The sequence below is a fragment of the Genypterus blacodes genome, unplaced genomic scaffold, assembly GCF_046128005.1.
Source record: "Genypterus blacodes isolate CSIRO-AG114 ecotype Tasmania unplaced genomic scaffold, CSIRO-AGI_Gbla_v1 ptg000027l_1, whole genome shotgun sequence".
NCBI classification, from domain to species: Eukaryota; Metazoa; Chordata; class Actinopteri; order Ophidiiformes; family Ophidiidae; genus Genypterus; species Genypterus blacodes.
Window position 1 is genome coordinate 3,930,903 of NW_027466840.1, and position 24,098 is coordinate 3,955,000.

Sequence of the window (24,098 nt, forward strand, 5' to 3'; positions counted from 1 at the left end):
AAAGAAACGACTAAAGTTGACAAGAGCCAGTAGGGAAAGTTGAAACTGGAGCTGCCCGTCTGTCCTCACCTACTGCCCTGCCGCCGGAGCAATGACAGCCCGGGCAGATATTTCACACATTACATACGTCAAGAAACACCTTTCCCCCGTCTCTGCCACATCCTTTAGTTAAACAGTCCACACACACACACATTCACACTAGCGAGCGAGTGAACGAGCACATCCCCTTCTTGCGAGCCTCTGCAATGCAAAGCTCCATATAAGGACATGTTGATGATGTAATGCTCCATAGGCAGGGAGCACATCCCTTATTGTTTGGTCTGAGCGCAGGAATGCCCACATTACAGCTACTCAGAGAGAGACACACACACAGAGAGAGAGAGAGAGGGAGAGAGAGAGAGTGAGAGAGAAGGGAACATTTGGAGTGTCGAGTGTTCCGAGCTGATGGCAGTGAAGCTGGGAGGAACGTTTGGCTCAGGTAGGCACGCTCAACATTCCTACAAAACTAAGGGAACTTTTTGGGAAGGGAAAAGTTTGAAAGCAGCTGTGGGAATCTTGATTGGATCGGAGGAGTGCAGATGTTCAGAGGCAGCATCACTTTTAACCTCATGTCCGACGCTGGAATGGAGACGTTTCTGTGTGAGTTAAGGGGAAGGAAATGAGATCCAGAGCGAGTGTTTGCTGCTGTGTGGTCACTGAGGAAAGTCTCAGGGTGTTTGGATGAAGTGAAAGAGTGAAAGTGAATGAAAATGTTGTTATTCTAAGGTAAAAGCTTGCGGACAAAGAATATTGACCATCTGTGAGAGCGACATCAGCTGTGGTTCTCTGTTATGTTGAGAGAGAAGCTTTCAGCCATGTCGCATTATTAAGCTTTTAAATGAACAAACTGGACTTTATCGAGGTTTATTTAGCTACAAAAATTCTAACAAAATTCTATTACATGTGAAGAGATGAAAGGTTGAAGTTATTCCTCTTTAAATGCCAAAGAAATAAGAGATACTTTAGGTTATTGAGTCGTTTCTTCCTCTGATGTTCTGTGATCTGCTGTTATCCTGATCCTATTATAGTCATGGTTCTAAATCGGGACTCCCGCTGCACACCACTCCATTCTTGTGGATTTGAAGTTTTCCCTCAAATGTAACAAAGCGTGGCCCGGCCGCAGCACTACTGGGGAGTTAATAACCATCAGCCCCACATATTTTACACGTGCTGATTACACTCTGGGGACAAATCACTTTAAATGCAATCCCCGCTCTGCGTCGATCTGCACCCCGGCCGTCAAACTATCACACGTTTTTTGTCCCAATTTCTCCAAATGGTTTTTACAGCAGGGTGTACTGCCGCAAGTACGGACGGTACATGACCTCACCTCTACTCCCCGGGTTGGGGAAGCAGGCACGGACGTCGTGACATATGGAACATGCGGCGCCACTTTAGGCAAGCGGCTGAGCCAGAGTTTCCAGCTTTTTGGGAGCCACATAAAGGGGAAGAAAGGGAAGAAGCCCTGTGTAGAGCCGCCGGTATAAAGCGACGGCTCCCTGATGGACTTTTCACTTTTAATGACATTTCTACCATGTTCACATTCCAGACTGAGATATTCGCAACAAACTTCTCAACCCTGCAATTTTCAGACTACATCATATCCCCCCACACCCTTTTTCTGTTGCTGACGCCGCACACGGTCCGTTTTCCACGACATATTAACGACCTGCGGTGGTGCTGGTGGTGGTCGTGCATCCGTTTATTCGGGGCGAAGCTCAGTCTGAAATTGGTGACCCTTCTCTAAACGTCTAGGCCGGCGCGTGGGTGGTAAGGTGCCTTGTAATTTTGATACCCGTGAAATCATTATCTGGCCAGCTTTATGTGCAGTACTTTAAAATTTATTTCCCCCAAAAATAATGTTCTTACAGGCTGCAGATAGAACATGAAGGGGATGGAAATGTGGACGAATGCTGCATAGATCAGCCATGATATTTATGTGTTTCCTGAACACATGTGGTAACTGCTTGTTCGAGTGACTTCAATTTAAGGCCGGTCAGTGGAGCGGCTCCCCGTCTTTAGTGTGGTCCCCCCTCCGTATGGGTTTTGGGGATCCCAAGGGTTCCTTTGCGGTCCCCGTCAAAACGCACACGACTTCATGCGCGGGAATATATTTTTACCAGAGGTCAGAGGAACGTTGAGAAATTTCACTTGGTTCTTTGTACCTCCCAAGTGTTTTACAGGCTGTACAGTCTGTAATAAATTACATCCAACATCAAGAATGCACTTAGATGTGGCACCAGTAGCCAAACACGCTCATCTGCGTGCCTGTTTGTGATGAGATCTGGACGAACATCTTATTATATTACACAAACTAAGTGAGGAACACAGCATGAGGGTGATTTAGATGGTGTGTGAAGTGATTCCTGAGTTTTGAGCACACAGTTTTCAGTGCACAGTGCAGTTTCCTCTCAAAGGACTGGCTTTTATGGCTGTAAAGTGCAGCTACATGAAGTACACAGGATTAATCTCCAGTACCGGCACTTAGAAGTACTTCGTATTTTAAAATGGACAGATAGTCAGGGTGCAAAGTACATTTCCCTTTCTATTTCAGCTCATGACATCACTAGAAAAACAGCAGAGGTCGAGATAAGATTGAATAAACAGTGATTATGGAGGGCAAGCCTGTTTGCTGGAGAGATGCCTGCCGGTGTTAAAGGGTTTCACTCAGCGACTAAGTGCTTCTACATATAAAGATATTCTACATGTCTGCAGATTTCTGTGTGGACAATCTTATCCAGAGTCCTTGAAGGCGTAAAACAAAACTGGGATATCTTATCAAGAGCCAAACACTTCCTTCAACTACATCATAATCCATAATGGAGCTTTAATCAGGTCCAAAGTTTTGTGACCGACCCAAACTTTTTTACCCAAGAGCCTGACTGGACCCGATGTTCTGAATCTGAATCCGATTCTTTGCCCAAATCCGATGTAGAGTCCTGAGTTCTGAATATTAAAAACGATCAAACCCAACGCAGCAGGTTAGTCCTCTCCCAAACTCAAACGGGAAATGTTGAAGTGGAACTGAGGCTGATGTCTATATTAGAAATGATGTCAAGCTCTAATCCGTCATTTACAGTAATAGTTTATTATTAGCTGCCCACTAAATCCCACATTCCCGACTCCACCCAAACCACACTAATGACCAGTGACTAACGACGCTGATTTGAATCATTACACATATTCTTTTTTACCCGACATTGCCCCTCGCTGCACACATGGATCCAGTTCTCTCTGTGTGTGTGTGTGTGTGTGTGTGTGTGTGTGTGTCCCCTACACACTCCCACCCTTTAGCGGCTACTGAAGAAACAAATGACACACTGCCGCCGAGGGACCCACCCTTCTGCACTTGCATCATGCTGTACAAGTGAAGTGTACATGTGGAATTAGTGATGTGTGTGAGTGTGTGTGTGTGGGGGGGATGGGGGGGGGGTGTTCTGTATAAACTCTGTGGGACTGTAATTGCCTTTGAAAGCAGGGGGAATTCCTTTAAAAATATAAGAAAAAAAAGGGAGGGTAGGTAGTGGCGGTCTGGGTAAGAAGAGGAGGGTTGGTAGTAGAGGAACCCCTTAATTAAAGGATTGTTCCATGCCAGCGAGCCATCTGTGTGGAAATGCCTGGCAGCTGCACACACGGCAGTCATAACATCCCCTCTCCTGAGGCTGCGCACACTTTGGCCCGCAGATGTATGCATGTGCCAGACGCGCTGACCCCGGCCACATGCTATATGCTTCATGCACGGCGGCGGCGGCAGGCAAATGCACCCGATGGCACAGGTTCAACGTATGCTGACATCATTTGAGTCATTTGTACCCCACAACTAGGCTTTGTGTAGAGAAATATAGAATAAGTTGTGGAACTATAAACATTGCAAGTTCTTCACCTCGCTGTCTGATTTGTTGTCCATGCAGGTTACTTTTTTTTTTTTTTTGTTCTTCTCATTGGGAGACGAAGAGGGATGTTGTTGATTTTAATACTTAACCTTCATTTACCCTTTGGCTTAATCTTGTGCACCATTCCTTCTCTGTGCCCATTGTTTAGTCATCTGATACATGTATTTGATAGTACATTGAAACCTGCAGCTGCTTACATATACATACCTTGTTTTAGTTTCCCAGGAGATGAACAGGTCTCATGGTATAACACCAAACACTCTGGAAACATTCTTAAATTCACTAATTGTTCAATTCAACCCACTATTTTACAAGGCTAACTCAAGTATCCCCAACCATATGAGAATTAGTCGGCACCAAGGGAACCAAAAAGTAACCGCAGGTATTTGAAAGTGCCAACCTGAGAGGGTAAAAGTAAAGCTCTTTATGATGTGTTAAATTTTCCATGACATAAAGCCTTTAGTCCCCTCAGAAATGCAGGGAAAATAACAGTGTTTATGATGTGTTGGCACTCAGGGAAGTGGGCCCGATGGGGAATGACAGTGGGGGTGCAGAGTTCCTTTAACAAAAGCAAACAAAACACTCACACTTTTTTTGTTTCACCGTCACTTCATACACTGATATGTTTGAAGTTGAAAAGTTTATCATTTATTTAATTCAAAAAGTATAAATAGTGAGAAACACTTTTGATTGCACGTGAACAATCATGTATTGAATCTTCCCCTTGTCTCATTGTTACAGGTTGAAGCTGTTGATTGATCAGGAAAAAGCCTACCAAGAACGAAAGGAGGAAGACAACAACAAAAAGATCACTGGCCTGAAGGAGGAGCTGACAAAACTCAAGTCATTTGCGTTGATGGTTGTGGATGAACAGCAGCGCCTCACCGAACAGCTGAATCAGCAGGCAGCAAAAATCCAGGAACTCAGCGCAAACGCATCACAAGCCCAGGAGGAGCTGAGCTCCACGAATGCCCGTCTGCAGGAAGAGGAGCACAAAGTCACTCGCTTGGAGACGGAGCTGCATGACCAAACCAGTCGATACCATCAGGAACAAGAGGCCATGACTGCCAAACACACCAGTGAAGATGCCCAAAACAGGCAACTGCGCCAGAAACTGTCAACTCTCAGCCGGCAACTTGACGAGCTGGAGGAGACCAACAAGACCCTGCGCAGAGCTGAGGAGGAACTGCTGGAGCTGAGGGACAAAATTAGCCGTGGTGATTGTGGGAACTCGAGCCTCATGTCTGAGCTGGAGGAGTTAAGAAAAAGGGTGCTTGAAATGGAGGGCAAAGATGAAGAGTTGATCAGGATGGAGGACCACTGCAGGGACCTCAACAAGAAACTGCAGAAGGAGGCCAGCCAAAGCCGGAGCCTGAAAGCTGAAGTTGATAAACTGAACCACAGAATAATGGACTTGGAGAAACTGGAGGATGCGTTCAGTAAGAGCAAACAAGAATGCAACTCGCTCAAAAGTAACCTGGAGAGAGAGAGGATGGTGTCAAAGGTTCTGTCCAGTGAGCTGGAGACGTTGAAAGTCCGGGTCAAAGAACTGGAGGCTGCTGAAAGCCAACTGGCAAAGACAGAGCTGACACTGAAGGAAGATCTAACCAAGTTAAAGACACTGACAGTCATGCTGGTCGATGAAAGGAAGACGATGGCAGAGAAGCTTAAGCAGATGGAAAACAAAGTCCAAAACAGCACTGGCAAACTTCAGGCCGAACAGGACAAAGTCACCTCAGTCACAGAGAAACTAATTGAAGAGAGCAAGAAAGCATTAAGGTCAAAGGCCGAGCTGGAGGAGAAAATGTGCACTGCTACAAAGGAAAGGGATGACCTGAAGGCTAAGTTGAAGTCTGAAGAGGAAAAGAGCAAAGATTTTGAATCCAAGCTCAGCATGATGAAGAAAAGGTTACAATCACTAGAGAACGTGGAAAGAGAACACCTGAGGAACAAAGCTAAAGAGGAACACATCAAAACACCCATCGCCAACCGCTTCCAGCAGGACGACAACAAAGTCAAGGACCTGACGCAAGAGGTTGAGCGCCTTAGATGCAAGCTAAAGGATATGAAGGTGGTAGAGGGAGACCTGCTCAAGACAGAGGAGTTTGAGTCACTGGAGAAAAGATTCTCCGTTGAGCAGAAGAAGGCCAAGACCTTGATGGAGGAGCTGGAAATATCCAGAAAGGAACTTTCAAAGTACCAACTGGCTGAAAAGAAGGAATGCAACCAAGAGCACGTGCTTTACAAACGCCTAAAGGAAGAGGAGGCAAAGTCCAGCCATCTGACCAGAGAGGTAGCTGCTCTCAAAGAGAAGATCCATGAGTACATGGGAACAGAAGAGTCCATCTGCCACATGAAAAACGACCACTCCACACTGCAGAGAAAACTCACTCAGCAGGAGGTCAGAAACAAAGAGTTGGCCAGAGAGATGGAGACGCTCACACGAGAGCTAGAGCGCTACCGGAGATTTAGCAAAAGTCTGCGGCCCGGCATGAATGGGAGGCGCTTTTCAGACCTGCACGTCTCCACCAAGGAAGTCCAAACAGAACCGCCCGAGCTCATGTCACCCAACTGCAAGTCCATGGCACCCCTGGAATGCGCCGTGGTGAACGGGAAACTGTACGACGAGAGCGAGCCAGAGAACAACACGGACTACGGCAACGAAATGCAGCTCTCGCAATGCAGCCCCTCGCTCATCAACAGCGTGAATAACCTGAACAACAACATGAGAAGAGCACGAGTCCCCTTCCTGAAGAACAAAGAGAGCCGACCTGATGGGGTCAACTGTAAAGTGCAGCCACGACAGAACGGCAACCATGTGCAGCCTGGAGACGTTGTGCTGACCCACAGTCCCGGGCAGCCTCTGCACATTAAAGTGACTCCTGACCACGGACAGAACACGGCAACGTTAGAGATCACCAGCCCGACCACAGAAAACACGCCGTCATACACCAGCACCGCCGTCATACCCACAAGTGGAGGTCTGCCCAAACAGAGGATCACCATCATCCAGAACGCATCCATATCCCCTACCGCAAAATCCATCTCCCCGACAACCAGATCTAAAAGTTCCACTATGTCTGATGAATCGTGTTCGCCAGATCGTGCCCGCTCGCCGTTCACTGTGGCTACCTACTCCAGAGCGATGACCCCAGACTCTTGCGGCTCCATTACACCTGACAGAGCCATGTCCCCGATTCAAATTGTGTCGGTCACAACGGGCACACCGGACCGCTCCTTGTCCACGGAGCCGGTGGAGGTGGTGGGAGGACACGCCGTCTTCCGCGTCACCCCCGAGAGGCAGAGCAGCTGGCAGGTCCAGCGGTCCAACAGCTCGGGGCCGAACGTCATCACCACGGAGGACAACAAAATCCACATCCACTTAGGGAGCCCCTTCATACAGAGCATCAGCGGCCCGACACAAACACAAACGCTGAGTCCGTGCCACACGCCTGGACTCCAGGAACAGAGGACTCAGGTTCTGACCAATTGCGGCACTCCCGTTGTCAAAGGCAACAGCAAAATCACAAGTAGCATCATGATAAAGCCCACCTCCACCCCAATCCAAAGGCCATCGCAAATTACAGTAAGTAATGCCTACGATTGATTGATTGATCCGATTACCCCCCTCAAACCCTCCATCCCATCTTTCAGTAATGAATCCCCTCCATTAGCTCCACAACCTTTGTCCATTTGCTGCCCTCAGTGCCTCGACTTTACACCCACATCCATTAAAACGTCTGTTGTACTTGATTTATACATAGAGAGCTTTAATGTGGGTTTGAATGTTTCCTTTTCTTTTTAAACTTAGCTTGGTTTGCTATGTTCTGTTTGATTACGTTCAACCTTTTTTTGCATGACAAAACAATATAATTTGACCATTTAACACCTGGTTTTAACTTATGTGCACTTACTGTATTGTACTCATTGGCTAAGTTGCCATATAGTCAAACTACCCACACTGATGTATCATACCAGTTTGTTTTTTACACTTCATATAACTCATACAGCATTCTGATTAAGTTGTTTGATTTTCTGAGTATTAAAGTGTGCAAAAAAAAACAAAGTGTTCCCTTTTAGTTTGTCCTCCATGCTTGCCTGTTTCATTTATTCACTAAATCCAGCATGTTTTGAGTCTGTAAAGTTCAGAATACAATCAGAGGAACATGCAAAAGGATTGACTCACCTCTTTGATTTGATTTTGTTGGTGCATGCCTAGTAACTTCTTAACACCTCTGATTTTAATCCTTAAATCCCAGGGTGTGTGTGTGTGTGTGTGTGTGTGTGTGTGTGTGTGTGTGTGTGTGTGTGTGTGTGTGTGTGTGTGTGTGTGTGTGTGTGTGTGTGTGTGTGGAGTCAAAAGCTTACGAATGGCCTCCTCAGATTTGATTTTGAAAACCATTTTTTAAGACTGTTAGAACGGGTTAAATGATGTAAAACTAGAAAGCTGTCTGCAAAACGTTTGTGTTCCGTCTCAACTATGACAAGAAAACATTTATCATGTATTTGCATGCTGATGATGTCATAGTATCTCCTGACATCATGAGCACAGAAACAGAGTGAGTGAGAGTGAAACCCAGACTGATTTGAACTCGGGCGTTCTCCTCAATGACACAATGGAAACTCTGCTCAGGTCCTTTAAACATTATAGCAGCGCTGTTGGATAAACGATGATGATATGTTACTGAGAGATCGTTATTTGAGAGGAGACGTGGAGGGCTTGAAAACATCCCAAGACCTTTAGATACCTGGCATCTGCACAGAAGCAAACTTCTCGAGGCTCGTGGTGACTTTGGAATCTGCACGCTCCCAAAACACAACGTAGGATTCTGAGGATCGAGCACACGAGAGAGTTATGACTTGATGAACATAAACAAACCCCAGCCAAAACTCTTTTACTCCTCAGTGGTTGAATACTGAGGCAACATGAGGTCAATCTTGCTGATGAGTCCTTGAGCAAGACATTCATTGACGTCGGTTGAACCTTTGGGAATCAATACAGGAGGCCAAAAAGTGTGCTGAAGCTGAGTGGTCGATTGAGGACAAGATCCCTTTTTGGAGGTTATTTAGTGTTTTATTCACCAAGGAAAGTTTACTTTGACTCTTTATTTCCTCCTGCTTGGAGACAAACTAAGATTAAAGCCTCCGCGGAATATTTAATGGTTCTTTTAAAGGTGTGACTGCTCGAGGGGCTCTCTCAGCGGGGCATCTCACTTTTCTGTTTGAATGAAACCTCCACAGAAGGTCAGGAGAAGGATAGTATAGGAAGACATGAAGGGAGGGAGTTAGGAAAGGAAGAGAGGGGGCACAGGGGAGAGAGAGTGGGACAGTTTTACCTTCATGTTTTAACATTAGAAATGAAGGCTTGCTGAGTACAGATGCTGTTTTCAAAGCCTTCATCTCAGGATGATGAGTGTGTGAGCTTCACATAGTTTAAGATTAGATAGATTTAATACATTTAAAGAAGTTCACAACTCTTGCCGGAGATGGAACTTATTTCCAAGTACAACTCAAGGTCCCTCATTAAGTCTAAACTGGGCCACATTTGTCTCTGGGTTGCTGCCCCGGCCTCAGAGGTCCAAATATAAAACAACTTAATGGTGAAAAAGGATCATTATTGTATTTATCTCAGTTCAGGCTCAAGCCAAACGCTTCAAAATGCTTGATGCTGATGGTAGATAGAAGTAGGACGTCTCCTTACCAAACCGTCTCCTTACCAATCTGGCTGTACCCCAAGTTCGTCCTAGAACTCCGGGTATCTCCGGGAAAATCGGGTACAAACCTGAACAATGCAAAGAGCTGAAAGCTGACTAACTCCCAGTGAACAATGAGCCAGTGTGAGTGAGATGGAGTGCGACAACTGGTGCAGGAAAAGTGCTGGTACCTCTATTGAACCCCGCCACACTACCAAAAACAAGCACGCACACACACACTCACACAGACTCACAGACACACAACAGCGTCACGAGGAGGAGATGATTAAATCAAGCATTAAATTGAATGAGTGGGAAGGAATGCAGCTGCAGAAACCGGATCCAAAGTAGTCTGGGCGCGATGAAATGATGCAGGGGCTAAACAAGATGCTATTCATTAGAGTGCTACTCGAGGAAGCATCCAGCAGCTGGGGTTGCTGTCTGTGACCTCAATTACCCCCTTGACTCACACTGCACTTTACTGGGGCTTGACGAAGGCCAATTTCATAAACTGCACTCATGGAAACGCGGCCAAGGAAGACAAACTGTGCACGGCGACGCTGCCAGACATAAAGCGAGTATCCAATGACGCACCGGAGGCCAAAGTGGATTTCGCCGTTGAACCTACAGCGCCGGTCGCTGCTGATGACTGGGAGAGAGGGATATAATGGTTAGGTGCGACCGAGAAAGTGTAATTAACACACATCGCAGGCAAAAAGCGGATTTCCTCAGAAGTAATGGCTCAGGAATTTGCACACCTTGAGCGACAGACTGGCACAATAAAAGCAGAGCGGGACAATAAAGCGCTGAGGAGGAGGAGGAGGGCCGAGCTCCGTCCTGAACAAAAGGCTTTATGCTGCGAGCGAGTGTGAGAGGATGTGCGCCGTGAGAGTCGCCTCTCTCCCACCGCAGAGCAAGCACCAAAACAAACCTCCTGTTTGGTTGCCACGGGAACAAAGCGCACCGGTATTGCAGCGCGGGGCAGAGGAAGCACTTAGCTGAACTCCTGCTGCACCGCTGATATATGAGAGAACAAAGACGAACATTAAGCCTCATTCCGTTCAAGATCAACAACGCACCCATGACGTAAAACTTGTACGGATTTTCTGGCTCATTACTTCTGTTGAAGTGCAGGCCGTTACTTATTCTGAAATTTATACCCCGTATGAATATTTAAGGATGTGGTTCACTCGAGCCACAAATCCCAGCGCTGAGCCGCTCGGCGTTCTGTGTGCGGCCTGGGAATCGTCCCAGCGGGCGGAATTTATGGGAATAACCAAAACATTTTCAGTTTCATCATGATGCAGATATTTACAGCAGAGCGGTGAACTTTGTTACCCAGATAACTGCCAAGCTGGGATCTGATAACGTCTGGATGATGTCACCGGTGCACTCAGCTGACTCAAGTGAAAACCTTAAAGGGAACTTATCTGGACTTATAAGTGACACATGTAAGATGGATCATAGAAACATGTGTGAGTACAGTGTTACATAACAGCAAGTGTGTGAATGGAATGGCTCATTGATCAGTTACAGTGAAGCTTTTAGGTGAATCATTGCGTCCTGCTCTTGCATATTCTCACACTGAGGCAAACAAAGGATATGACAGATGAATGAGGCGTCGACTGTGCGACCCAGTCCAGCAGGCCGCCGCACGAACACACACACTGATGTGACTGGAGCAGAGCAACGAGCTGTTTAAACGATCCGAGGCCTCTGATGTTTCCCACATTATTTCCCCCTTTTTCTTGTTTGCAAAAACATCCCAACACACTGGTTTCCAGGCGACAGACTTGTGCCATTGTTATTCACGGGGTAAAAGTGAATATATTAGGAGCTTTGAACACTTTTAAAAGCCTTCCACAAGGAGATCTAAACCTGTGAAGTTAACGATTTAAGTACAAACAGCTTTCAGCTCAGCAGTGGCTCACTCAGTAAACTTCAGGCATTTCTACAATGGCCCATAAAATGACTTGGTATCCTCTAGCGGCCACTGATGGTATTGCAGCCACACTTCTTCTCACTCTGTATTTCCCTTCCTTCTTCCTTTCCTTCCAGATACCTCTCGAAGCATTCCGACGACCAGGACCGACGCGCATCCCCAAACCGAAGGGCGGCGGCTCCCAGAAGGGGGCGAGCGGCCCGCCTGCTGCCCACCCGGGGCTACACAACAAGGGGCAAACGCCTTCACCTGGAGGGAGGAAACAGCCGGCTCAAGCACCGGCAGCCAACAACAACCCCAACCTGCTCAACAGAAAACTCTGAATACAAATAAACACCAGTAGCTTACAATCTGACAAAGTATCACTTTATTTCCTTTTCATCCTCTGCTACTTCTAAGCTACCTGTCGTGCTCCAAATGACTTTTTTACATCATGTTTAATGTACAAACTGTACTTTATGTATTCAAAAATACTGGAATTGAAGAAAGTAGCTCCACGTTTCACCGTCACAGATTTGTGTGAGGATAATCTTTGTGATCCGAGTGCATTAGGAGTGAGTAAGACTAAAGTACTCAGTATCTCCTGACTGTGTATCTGTACTGTGAGTGTGTGTGTTGATCTGTGAATACTGTGGATCTGTTTGTGAGCGACACGACCATGCAGTCCTTTCCTCCGTTTCTGTGAATGGAACACGTGAATATTTTTTTAATAAGCAGCAATAATGTACATAAAATGATGTACATAACTGTGTGTATCACTGATGTGTTGTATCTCAGCTCCTTTAGTGATCGTTTGTGTTCTCTTTGGTTGTCAATAAAGACTTTTTATACTTTGCACAGGAGAAACGACTCTGATGGTCCGACAGATGAGACGTTTGTGTAGAAATGCACGAGAATAAACAAAACAACGCCGTCACACGAATGTCAAATACTCTAAAGGTGAGACCAGACCCTCCATGGGGCGTTTCAAGTGTGAAGCGATGGCGTGCAAACCTCCTTTAGTCCTGGCGGCGGCGGCGCTTCTATCCCGTCACTGCGGCTCGCATGGCCGAGCGCAGCACGCAGAGGAACTGCTCGCGATCTGCGGCGCTCTCCGTGGCACACACCCAGGAGCGAAGAGGCCCCTCCAGGACAAAGGCGTGACGCACATCTACACAAACACACACACACACAGTCAGCATTTCAGAGTCCACAAGCTATTTTCAAACTACAAGCTCCTCATGATAGGTAAACCTTAGATAATGAGGAAGTGATGAAGCATGGTGAGTTTAAGCAAGGGACCAGGAAGAGTGATGCATGCTGGGATATAATCTGTGGCATGTTTAGTTGTGTGTGTGTGTGACAAGTGTTTGCGTGCACTCACAGCGCGTGTGTGTGATCTCTCTGACGGCGAGGCTGCTGAGGGACACGGAGGCCTGGAAGGTGAGCGTGCTGCGGCGAGCCAGCGTGAACGGCGCGTGCTGCACGCTGCGCTTGGTCACCACCAGGGCGTCGCTGAACAGGAAGAGGCCCACGTCACACACGTGCTCGTAGGCCCTGAAAGCCACAGGGGTGCAGGTTTAGTTTTATTATCGTTACACCATTGATGGAGGTCAAAGTTCAAGCACGTCGCCGTTACCTCAGTGAGTCTGGAATTGTGTCGTCGGGGCTCCTGAGCAAGGCAGCGTCCTGAGTCTTTACCAGCTGCCTGTTTCCTTCTCTGAGTTTCTACACAGACACACACACACACACCACATTAATAAAGCAGTGGACGGTGTGTGTGCTGTGGTGTGTGAAGCTTTTTACCGGGCAGCCTTGGATCATCTGCTGCGTTTCCTCCATCGCTCCGTCTCTCTCCGAGCTGCGCTTCAGCTACAACACAAGAGAAGACATTTGACTGTGAAGTGTGTGAAAGTAGCAATTTGGTGTGTGTGTGTGTGTGTGTGTGTGTGTGTGTGTGTGTGTGTGTGTGTGTGTGTGTGTGTGTGTGCGTGTGCGTGTGATAGTGGCACCTTCTCCACAAACTCTCTGTACTGCAGCATTTTGTTGAGGGCGGAGGAGAGGTGCGTGCGATCGGGGTGACCGGAGTGTGTGTGCATTGACAGAGCTCGGAGCAGGGTGGCGTACTCCTCGATCCGCCACACCGGACACAGCAGCAGCTCCTGCAAGCTACACACACACACAGTCTGGTTTGGGTGTGTGATTAAACCCTGATTAAACACAGCTGGTGTGTCTGCATGTGTACCTCAGCATATGCGTCGCAAGAGTCCGGTCCATTCTGTTCAGGAAAGCTCGGAACGCCGGCTTCATTTCCCTGCACTGACACACACAAATACACACACACACACATACACATGTTAAACTGCTGAGTCCAAACCAGGTGACTCAACCCTGTGCTTAGTTTGGACATCATTTCCTTATAAATCCATTTTGTGGAGAGTGTGGATGTAAAGGTGTGTGTGTGCCTCCACCTTGTCGATGGTGCAGAGGGCGGTTGGATAGTTGTTGAGGTAGTTGGTGTAGACTCGGAGTTTGGAGCAGAGCCTAAGGCAAACGTCTCCTACACACTGCTGCGCTCCCCACTGCTCCAGCCGGGCCTGCAGCTCCGCCTCAAAGATCCTGCGGCACACGAACACATCGTGTCACAAAGACAGAGACACACACAAGGGTTTGTGTTTGTGTTTGCTTGTGTGTGTGTGTGTGTGTGTGTGTGTGTGTTTGCCTGCTGAGCTCCAGGATGTGTGTGACGGGGCTGAGGATGATCTGGACATCGGCATAGCTGAGGATGGCTCTGTTGGAGTTCAGAGCTGCTGTGAGCGGCGCCTGATACACCTTCATCACAGAGGAGGGAGGAGGGAGGAGGAGGTCAACACTTTGGGAGACGGCGTTTGGAGACTCCATTAGAAATCCATACTGAAATGAGTAAATTACCTTCAGCACGGCGCCCAGTCTGCCTTGATACAGACGCTCGCTCTGGTGAAGCTCTCTGGCGACGGCGCCTCGCCAATCCAGAGCCGCCTGGAGGAACAGAGAGCGTGAGTTTAGGAGGAGGAGAGGAGCAGAAGCCAGGAGAAGCGACCTCACACCATGCTCACCTGGGGCAGCTCAGGTGCCAGGCTGACATCATCTGCTCCTCTCTCTCTCCTCTCCTCCTCCTCTCCACCCTCCCTCAGCTCTCTCCATTTTGTCAGGAAGGCAGCAAGAAACTCCAGGGGTCTGGTCTGAAGACGGAGGAGTGACAAACGTATGACTGGAAGGTATTAGTCTGTGAGAAATATCCTCATACGGTCGTCTTCCTCACCTCCTCCTCTTTGGTGAGAGCAGTGAGTCCCTCAGTCAGAGCCTCGCTCAGATCCTTACACACAAAAAGCTCCCCCAGGCAGATCTCCTCACACAGAAAATGGCCTGTGTAAATATGAAACACGTGTCACACAGCGTGTTGTGTGTGTGGCGTCACACAGTGCCGTTTCCTCTACGTACCCAGAGCTCGGCCCCTGGCCTCGTGTCCGAGCCGCTGCAGCTGCGGCCCCAGTCGGGCCCTGAGCTCCCCCAGAGCCTCCTCCATCCACTGAGCCTGTCTGCACCAGGCCTGCAGCACGCTCTCACACACGTACCGCAGCGCGGGGCCGGCCGCAGCCTCCTCGCACACGGGCCGGTGTGGAAGCCCGGCACACGCGCTGCTGGTGGCCCAGTCGCTCAGGACTGGGCGAGGACGGGGTTAGAATGATGTAGATGTGCACACAGTAATGATTTAATGATCAATCTGTGTTGGGTTTGAGCACGTAAAACACTCGGCTGAGGCTTTGGACAGGAATTAGGAGCTCAAGCTTCTGACTCACTGTTTTGGAAACTCCCAGTGGCGAGACCCATCGACGCCCGCACCTCCAGACCAGTCAGAGTGGAGAGCCTTTGGATCAGAGCCAGTCCTGATGCTGCAGAGTGGGGGGGGGGAGAGGGAGAGAGAGAGAGAGAGAGAGAGAGAGAGAGAGAGAGAGAGAGAGAGAGAGAGAGAGAGACACAGGCTGATGCAGAAACAGCTGCAGAAACACAGGCGACACCGATCTGAGTCTGTACCCACCAGATGCTGCCAGAGGGGAGAAGATGTCAACGCCTCCTCCATCCTCCATCCAACCGCACACTTTCTCCCAGAATTCTCGGTGATCGGGGGCCAGTAGAGTCTCCTCTGACAGGCTGCTGCCTGGACGGAGACAAGGAGAGACGCTAATTAAAAGGACAAAAGGACTCTTAAAGGACTGAACACACAACCCAGACAATAGTAATATAAAACAGGTGAAACACTGTGTTTGTGTGTGAGTTTGTTTACTACAACTGATCTGCATTACAAGTTAATGATGAAGTCTATAATATGTGATGTCGTAATGGAGATATTTGCAGGTCAAAAGGTTACATGCACCTTCAAGTAAATAAATAAATAAAGGAATGACTTTTGTTTGTATTACTGCCTTAAACCCACTATGGTCTGAAAACACTCCTAAAGTACTTCTATAATGACGTAGATCAGCTTTAGCAGATGTGTGTCTCAGTACCTGGAGAGATAAACTTCATACATGTGAGAGTGGAACTTCACCTGCCAGCGTTTCCACACGTTCAGACACGTGGGCTTATTGATTCTCACCGTGAAGCAGATGGAGTTCCTCCGTTCCTCCTGGTGCGAGCAGGCCCAGCCTCTGAGCTCGCCGCCCAGAAAGAGCCCTCTGCGCCTGGGCTAACAACGCCGAGAGACTCCCTCTGTGGTCGTACAGAACCGCCATCACTCCTGCCTTCACGCCACTCAACACCAGCTAGATTGAGCGTCAGAGATGGAGGGAAGGAGAGAACGGAGAGAGTTGGAGATCGGCGCATGAAGGGGTCGCCTAAAGTGTTTTTCCAGATTTTTTCCCCTCACCTCGTAAGCGGGAATTCTATTGGAGATCAGCAGCAAGGAGATCGGCTTTGCATGATGGATGACAGGGGGCTCCCGTCGCGGTGTCGGTCTGTAGGTGAAGGAGGAGAGAGCGTCGCTGGCCCTGATGGAGCTTCTGCTGTGAGGGGAACATGTGGTTTCAACATTTACATCACCAGGTTAGATCATTTGATGGATAACATGCTTGAAGTATTAATATTCTGTGTGTGGAGGTTTGAAAATGACCTAAGAAATGACTGCTGAAGCGGCAATTCCCTTGCTCAAAAGTACTTCTGCAGTCCGTTACAAAACAAAATGGAGACTTTTAGAAGCAGCTACATGCGTTCTGAGGATGAGTGTCATGGTGTTGTGGCTGGACCTGACCTGGAGACAGGCACTCCCTCCGGTCTTGGAGCAGACGTGGACGGTCCCTTATCCAGGCTCAGACAGAGGCTGGGAGAGCCAAGTGTCCTCGAAGGCCAGGAGAGCGAGGGACAAGAGCTGAACGCCACCCCGCCGCTCCTGCCTCCCCGTGGCCGGGTGTCACCGCCCCAGGCTTTTCTCGTTCTCAGAGAGAGTTCTGCTAACGCGACAGGACACAAACATGAGCCGCTGGAAGAACAAACGGCTTCATACAATCTATTAGAGAGCCATGCCTCTGAGGTGGAACAGACAGCCACAAAAGCAAAGACAGCAGAGCTAAAAGAGAACACAGATGAGAAAACAACCTCAATTACATCATTTTCTTTTACTGTAATCGTTGTTGATTCAACATCTTCTGTTTCCACTGATTTCTCCCCTCGTCCCTGACTCACTCTTTGTGTCCTCAAGTCTGTCTCTGATCATTTGTCTGATCCCCCTCTCCCTCTGCCGCTCCTCCTCCTCCTCTTCTCCATGGCTTTGTTGGTTGAGGGTGCCGTATTGCTCGGCGGCCTCCCGAGGGGTGAGCCAGTCCAGCGTGGCGACGCAGGACACGTAGTGGCTCTTCCATGCTCCATACTCCTTCTCACCTGGGGAGTAGGGGAGGAACCAACCCCTTCGGATGCACCGGCCTGCCCACACACAATCCTGGAGGGAGACGGAGGGAGGAAGGGTGCTACAGTGACACTGAAAGGACACATATAAATCACTGTGGGTGCCAAACAGAATGAAGTGTACCTGCTCAGACAGCATCCTCCAGTGCCAGCTGACCTGGGCGGCGGAGCAGAGGTCAAGAGGGGACAGGAATGACATCACATACAGGGACAGAAACCGTGGGAGCACCGCCGTAAAGTCCACTTGAGTCACCGGAAGCGTCTCGACGAGGAGGTCCCGACAGTACCTGATCAAGGAAACACAACCAACCAAGATAGGATCGGGCCCAAGATAAAGAGAATCATGCGGTGAGAAGGTTCAGCTTCATCTTACTTGAGCTGAGACGTGCTGCAGCCAGACAGCAGACAGCTCAGCAGGTGTTTCCTCTGTCGGTCAGTCCACAGGTCAAACCAGTGGAGCAGCAGCTTGACCCTTTCCTCGAATAACTGGCCGGGAACGTGGAGAGAGAACAGCAGCAAGCTACAATCAGAGAACAATGTATGTATGCAGGTACAAATCCTTGCGTAACCGTCTGGACCGCTGTGCCAAAAACGACAAACTGGCTTCCAAAGCGCTGATGAACGCCATGGGAATGGAAACACTCCAGGAACTTATTGAAAACAACAACAAAAAGGCTTAAAATGATGGTGGGATAAAAGCTTTGGATGAATAATGTTACTGTGATTTGGCTATGAATGAAAGAATCTGGAGGGCTTCCAGTCAGGTCCTTATTGTTTAAATGTGGGCTGCCATTCCTGTGTTTGTACTGTTTTCAATGAACTAGAAACTATATTTTATCCTGGTTTAAGCACTCAGATTTTTCATCGTCTGTGTACCATGGAAACCACAATACAGTATTATTAAATGTTAATAATATATAAACAAATATTCTGCATTAACCAATAGAGAAGCCTAGTGTGAACTCTACTAAATCACTTTTATACAAACATTCTATTGTGCTTACTGCTTGGAGGCATTTTTGCCAGTAACAATTTGAAAATGTGCAAATTATAAAATAATTCGTCATTAATTCTGATCATTTATTTGCCTGGTTGACAGACAAACTGGCTCACCTGTTTCCCATTCCGTTAATTAGCCTCATTCATCCTCCTGTGTGTTGGTGGTTCGGTCATTATTAGTTCGCTTTTCATGTTGAATATACAAACAAGTTTGCCCATCAAAGAAAACGACTTAAGTAAGAATTTTAGCTACTTTAACTTTAGTACTGTAGTAAATATATAATTGGATTTCTTTACGTCGCTGCAGCATTCGAGTCCAACACAAGTTTCTACGTCTGTCTGAATATTGAACACGGCCGCCATCTAGTGGACACTCATATACACACAGAACACGCACAGAAACCCTTTAAGTTTGTTCGTTTCTAAATGAAGCCTCCGTTGGTTCCGTGTGTTCCGTGTGTTCCTCTTACCTGCACGTTGGCCGCTCTGTTGGCCAGAGGCGTCCAGGCGCTGAAGAGGGTCTCAGGCCTCAGGCTGCGGTCCTGATCCGGCTCGTAGTCCGTCCCGCTCAGTTGCCACCGTTTCACCGAGTGAGGGGCCGGACGGGCCGCCGGCTGCAGCCTCGGGTCCATGGATCCCCCGGAGAGTCAAACCCGCTTAAAGCTCGATGATATTTAGAAAAAGGCCCCTGACAGATCAGATCAGCTGTGGCTCCGTGTGATTTGGCCTCAGCCGGGCTGCCGTAACGCGGCTCTGCTCTGCTCGCCCCGTCACCATGGAGACGCACCAACAGAGGGATGTGCACATTCCATCACACACACGCTACTGAATAATTAAACGAATAAAAACGTGAAAACAACCGACAGGAAAATCTGTCAGATTTTCAAACCACCTCACAATTGAAACTTCTTAACTTTATTTTAAGATCCTATTTATTGAACTGTTTCTAAACGGGCCTGACTAAGGTTGTTATGTCTATTATTTTATTTCTCATCTGAGTAAACAATCTGATAAAGTGGTCCAAAATCAAATAGAAGGCCATGATGCTGTGATGTCATCATACATCATCACCTCTCTTCCTTACTCCCTTACTTCCTCTCCTCTGAAGTGAGTCCATCTTCTCTCCTGTAAACACATTCAAGACTGCCGCCAATATACACACACACAGACACACATTTATTAAGTTAATTAAGATCAAATCACCAGACAGTAGAAGACCTCACACACACTTGTAACAACATTGGCAAATATTAGAATCAACAAAAGTATAAAGTGGGACATCAGATTTAGAGTCACAGCAGCATTATTGCCTCCCACCTTCATCCTCAAACCAACAAACACCACACAACAACTCCACTTTAAGAGATTGGAACCAATAAGGCCAGACGATCACATAAAAAAATAAGGCATGGTTGTGATGTCAACATTTGGATCATTATGTCCTCTGCTGCACAAACACACACACACACACACACACACACCAGGGAGGATGTGCTGTGTGTTTGGCATGTTGCGTGGATATGTGCAAATCTATAACACTGAACGATGTGTTAAGGTGATATCAGGCCGCCGACATTGCATGCAGAGAATGAAGTGTGTTTCTACGCTTTCACATTGACGTTTGTGGCTGAATTAAATGCCCACCAAATCAATAAACATCCACTGTCACTACCTAATGTGATGATTACAGCGTGTTACTGGTATTTAGGATCAATGCTCAGCCGTTACAATCACTACTGACCTGTGGTGAGAGAGGAGACAAAAGTGCAAGAGAGGAGAGTTTACGTTTGAACAGTCGCTTCACTTTCCACTAAACGCTGCGACAACGTCAAATCAACAAGTTTGACATTTCGGGAATTGATCATAAGAAGGAAAGGAAAGTGACTGCACACCACGACAGGGATCAGCTGATAGGTGAGTCACCGTTAACCCCGTGTACATCTGTTAACCCCGTGCAGCCTGGAGACCTTCTGCCTCCTTTAAGACGAGGAGGAGAGAAGAGGAGGATCACATGCTTGCTGTCCGTGGGATTTCTTGGGAGTCTGCCAAATTCAGTTTCTGGCTGGAGAAGCAGAATCAAGGAAAAACACACGTACACACATGTACACACACACGTACACACAACTAAGGTAAACAAGAAAGATTTACTAGAACATTATAGTTTCCACTTAACTACTCAATATTGCAACACACACATACACACACACGATGCTCAAAAGGATACATAGATGAACTTAGCTCCTCCAGCTGTGAAGAGAAACCACATTTCCATCTCAGTATGTGCTGTAGACCACAAAGTGTTTAGACTAGAGTTGGATGTGACCGTGCTGGCTTACGTTCAGCAGTAGTTTGTCCATGTTGGTGTCACAGGCCGTCTTCCTCTGGTCCTCAGGCATCTCATCCACCTCGCCGTGGAGGTCAAAGTGCAGGCGGGCCAGCTTCTCCTGCATCTCCCTGACGTGCTCCATCTGAGCAATGGAGCACTCGTTGCCTGTACAGAGAGACCGAGCGCCGTCTGTGATGATGACGCCCAGACACTCCTCACCTTACCACACAGTGAACCGTCTGTGACATGTTGCTTTCTTACCAAATGCTTGCAGTTTCCCTGAGTGGAAGTCATTGAGGAGGCTGAGGAGGCCGTTCTCCATCTCCTGCACGTCTGACACGTCGGTGAGGAAGGAGTGCTGGATGATGGGAGCCGGCTGGCCCGGGCTGGGAGCAGCTTTACCCCCAGCACCCAGCTGCTGTCTGGCCTTGTCCCTGCCTCGGCTGAGCACAGAGGAGTGGACATCTTAAATACTGGACATCAAGCACTATTTATTATGAGTAGAGTTCAATTATTCCCGTTTCCTTACCTCCTGTTCCTGGCTTTCTGGCTGGAATGCGTCCCCATGTTGTAGCTGACGTGCCGCCCCCCGGAGGGACCGCTGCTCTTTCGGCCGGAGGTCCCGGTCACAGCCGCCGGGGTGCTGGAGGTCCTGGGACTCTTTCGCTTCAGTTTTCGCTCCTCCATGAGCTCATGTTACGGTGCCGGCTGGTTGACTCGTTAAACGGCAAAGCACCGAGGCTGACAAGGCAGCAGGACAAGCAGCGACGCGTCGAAACGCCAAATATGTGAATCGTGATTGAAATGACAACAGCGAAATGCTAAGATTAGCTTCAGTGCTAGGTAGCTAATCGTCAAACTCCAGTGCTCGTTTTCAGTGACATAACCCGATAAATGTCCACTCCCACTTACACGCCAGTGTTGTCCTGTTTGGTGTGGATACGCGGCCGGGACGATTTTAATGTTTAATAAAAAATAAAACTCGGCAAACACGTCCCTGCTAGCTACTTCTCCGAGCTAGCCTAAAAAACTATGAAAACTTCCTGTTTGTGCAGGTCTGATGGGGCCCGATAGGGGGCGGTGTGAGCCCTCAAACCTGCCGGATATTCAAATGATTATTAAATTAAATTAAATTAAATCCTCATTTAATTCTTGAAATAAATCTTTCTAAAATGTATTAAAAGTAAACATATACTTATATGTATAGTGTATATATGTTACACCCTGCTTAATTCTTTCTCAATATTTGCTTTCATTGTGGTCTTTTGTTTAACAGGACATTAAATAGTTCACCTGGTTGTGTTCTTTCTTTCTTTCTTTCTTTCTTACGGAGCATACGCTGAATAATGGAACAACCAGGACAATTTGACGGCACCCATAGTGATTTTATGGACTCATTTTATGACGCGCAGCTGTAAATTCCTACATTCATAAAACTAAACTGGACGTAATATATCTCAAATACATCAACAATATGAGCCCGCAGAGTCAGACACTAATTCTTTGTCAGGAAACCAACTTTTAAAATGTATTTTTTATGTCCACAGATATTGACTTTACAATCCCAAAGTTTTGAAGGAGTGTGAAATAAATTCTGTTTTATGGGGATTTCCCTTTTACTTTGACGCGAACCGTGACTGAGATGTAGTTGCAGGGCCTGAACACAAGGGGGCGGTAAGTGAACACCTAATTAACAGCTGAAAAGACGAAGTACTTTAATTTACTGTACATTTTCCACAAACATAAGTTAAATTCTAATCGCTCATTGAAGATTTAAAAAAAATCATTTTATTTTCAACAACAGATCTTAATATTTTGTAGTAAGTGAGGATTTCCTTGTACCTCGCTCAGACCTGAATGAGTAAAGGATTTGATTGTACACTAATGTGATATTTTGAAATTACGTTAACTGCGTACAAATGTATAATGATGGAAAAAAATCAACATGAAGGCTCAACAGAAAATAATCCACGTCTACACAGTACAATCTAACACAACACAGACACACAGTTCAGCCACAAACCCCATCTTTGTAAGCTTAAAGTTATATATTTGTGTTGACTCTGTGCCAGGCAGGTGTCGATTCCTCCCTTTGTTTCCAACATAAAGAGCTGGGAAAGAGAAACATTTTAAAAGTTCTGAAGCTGCAAAAGTTCCCTGAGCAAACCTCAACGTCTATAACAAAATTAGAAGGAAAAGCTGAATTGTTAGGAATAAAATGAAACTTGAGAAAATGATTACAAACATTCCCGTCTCTGTTCTCATCCTAATTCAGTCTCTTTCTGCTGCAGATTATCAGTGAAATGGTCCTAAATTTCTGGATCTTGTCTGAAAGAGGCAGCAAATAGCGTTTGTGTCTCATCGTCTGTCACTTTGTTTGACTGAGTGGTATTTAGGAGTGTTTGTCCCTGCAGCTGTGACTCTAAATCAGCGTGGAGTCACTGTTTAAAAAGTACACATTTTTCCCCTTTCTCTCTCTCTCTTTCTCTCTCTTTCCTCTCACACACATTTACTCTTTACCCGCTCCCTCCTTTCTGCTTTGTGTGTGTGCGTGTGTGTGTGTGTGCATATTTGCTGCGTGACAGTGCCTGAGTGAGATGAACCAGAATAAAATGTTACAGATGATCACATTTTAGACTGTCGCGTCCCCTCAGCCATTAACTTAGTGGATGTACACACACACACACACACACACTCACACAGGCTTGTATCCACACAAACACACACACACACCTATCTCTCATCTGTAATTGCAGTGTAGGTGCTGTTTGGAGAGCTAGCTGCTAGTCACGGCCAGTTGCATTCTCTTCCCGCGCGCTTGAATTATGCATCGGATTCCAAATGAATGACAACTTGTTTAATTACACACTCCGTCTTGCCGCTAATTCTAAGTTACCTGCCATTATAATGCAGCATTATTCCAGCATTTTAACACAGCGGAAACGCCTTTTTCTGGGGCCTAAAGTGATTAAACTAAATAAATATGTATTCCTATAAATGTGTGTGTTTTCCTCTGTAGGTGCTGAATTATCTCATTATTATTTCAGGCAGGCATAAAGTGTGTGTTTGTCATATTCCAGCCTCTAGTCTTGTGTTTGCGTCTCTCCATGGGTTTGACCTGTAATCAGTGCGGTGATGTTCACAGGCGGGGGATAAAAGCAGGAGAGACGTTCCATTGTTTCTATTCATGTGTGTGTGAACCAAACATGTCGCTGTTCCATACTGTACATCCCCCAGTGTGACAAGACACTCATGGGACTTGTAAAATAGACTGTGTGTGTGTGTGTGTG

The 24,098-nt window shown here is 47.1% G+C and overlaps 3 protein-coding genes across 6 annotated transcripts; 1 reads left to right on the forward strand and 2 right to left on the reverse strand.

Annotated features, from left to right (window-relative positions):
• Positions 1–314: 314 nt before the first annotated feature.
• Positions 315–11,973, forward strand: filip1l (filamin A interacting protein 1-like). 3 transcript variants are annotated; one of them, XM_076143754.1, is made up of 2 exons: positions 315–478; positions 4,674–7,979. In XM_076143754.1, exon 2 carries the CDS (start codon positions 4,789–4,791, stop codon positions 7,537–7,539), a length of 2,751 nt encoding a protein of 916 aa, XP_075999869.1. In that variant the 5' UTR covers positions 315–478; positions 4,674–4,788; the 3' UTR covers positions 7,540–7,979. The 3 variants fall into 3 exon arrangements, with proteins under 3 accessions (XP_075999869.1, XP_075999870.1, XP_075999871.1); XM_076143755.1 differs by lacking the exon at positions 315–478 and adding an exon at positions 518–639; XM_076143756.1 differs by lacking the exon at positions 315–478 and adding an exon at positions 11,684–11,973 and having other exon boundaries at positions 4,675–7,518.
• On the reverse strand, positions 11,912–20,466 carry ect2l (epithelial cell transforming 2 like). Of its 2 annotated transcripts, XM_076143751.1 has the most exons (22): positions 20,375–20,466; positions 18,953–19,625; positions 17,857–17,969; positions 17,608–17,770; positions 17,265–17,517; positions 16,834–17,029; positions 16,453–16,588; positions 16,183–16,348; positions 15,625–15,744; positions 15,386–15,478; positions 15,027–15,248; positions 14,848–14,951; positions 14,642–14,767; positions 14,478–14,564; positions 14,269–14,378; positions 14,018–14,165; positions 13,792–13,865; positions 13,559–13,715; positions 13,353–13,418; positions 13,186–13,274; positions 12,931–13,103; positions 11,912–12,717 (listed from the first exon to the last, which is right to left on the reverse strand). In XM_076143751.1, exons 2-22 carry the CDS (start codon positions 19,112–19,114, stop codon positions 12,590–12,592), a joined length of 2,886 nt encoding a protein of 961 aa, XP_075999866.1. In that variant the 5' UTR covers positions 19,115–19,625; positions 20,375–20,466; the 3' UTR covers positions 11,912–12,589. The 2 variants fall into 2 exon arrangements, with proteins under 2 accessions (XP_075999866.1, XP_075999868.1); XM_076143753.1 differs by lacking the exon at positions 20,375–20,466 and having other exon boundaries at positions 16,453–16,585; positions 18,953–19,507.
• Positions 19,636–21,871, reverse strand: ccdc28a (coiled-coil domain containing 28A). The gene is made up of 5 exons (XM_076143757.1): positions 21,338–21,871; positions 21,070–21,251; positions 20,819–20,973; positions 20,707–20,729; positions 19,636–20,544 (listed from the first exon to the last, which is right to left on the reverse strand). The coding sequence occupies exons 1-5, from the start codon at positions 21,493–21,495 to the stop codon at positions 20,490–20,492; spliced, it is 573 nt and encodes a 190-aa protein (XP_075999872.1). The 5' UTR covers positions 21,496–21,871; the 3' UTR covers positions 19,636–20,489.
• Between the last annotated feature and the right edge of the window lie 2,227 nt (positions 21,872–24,098).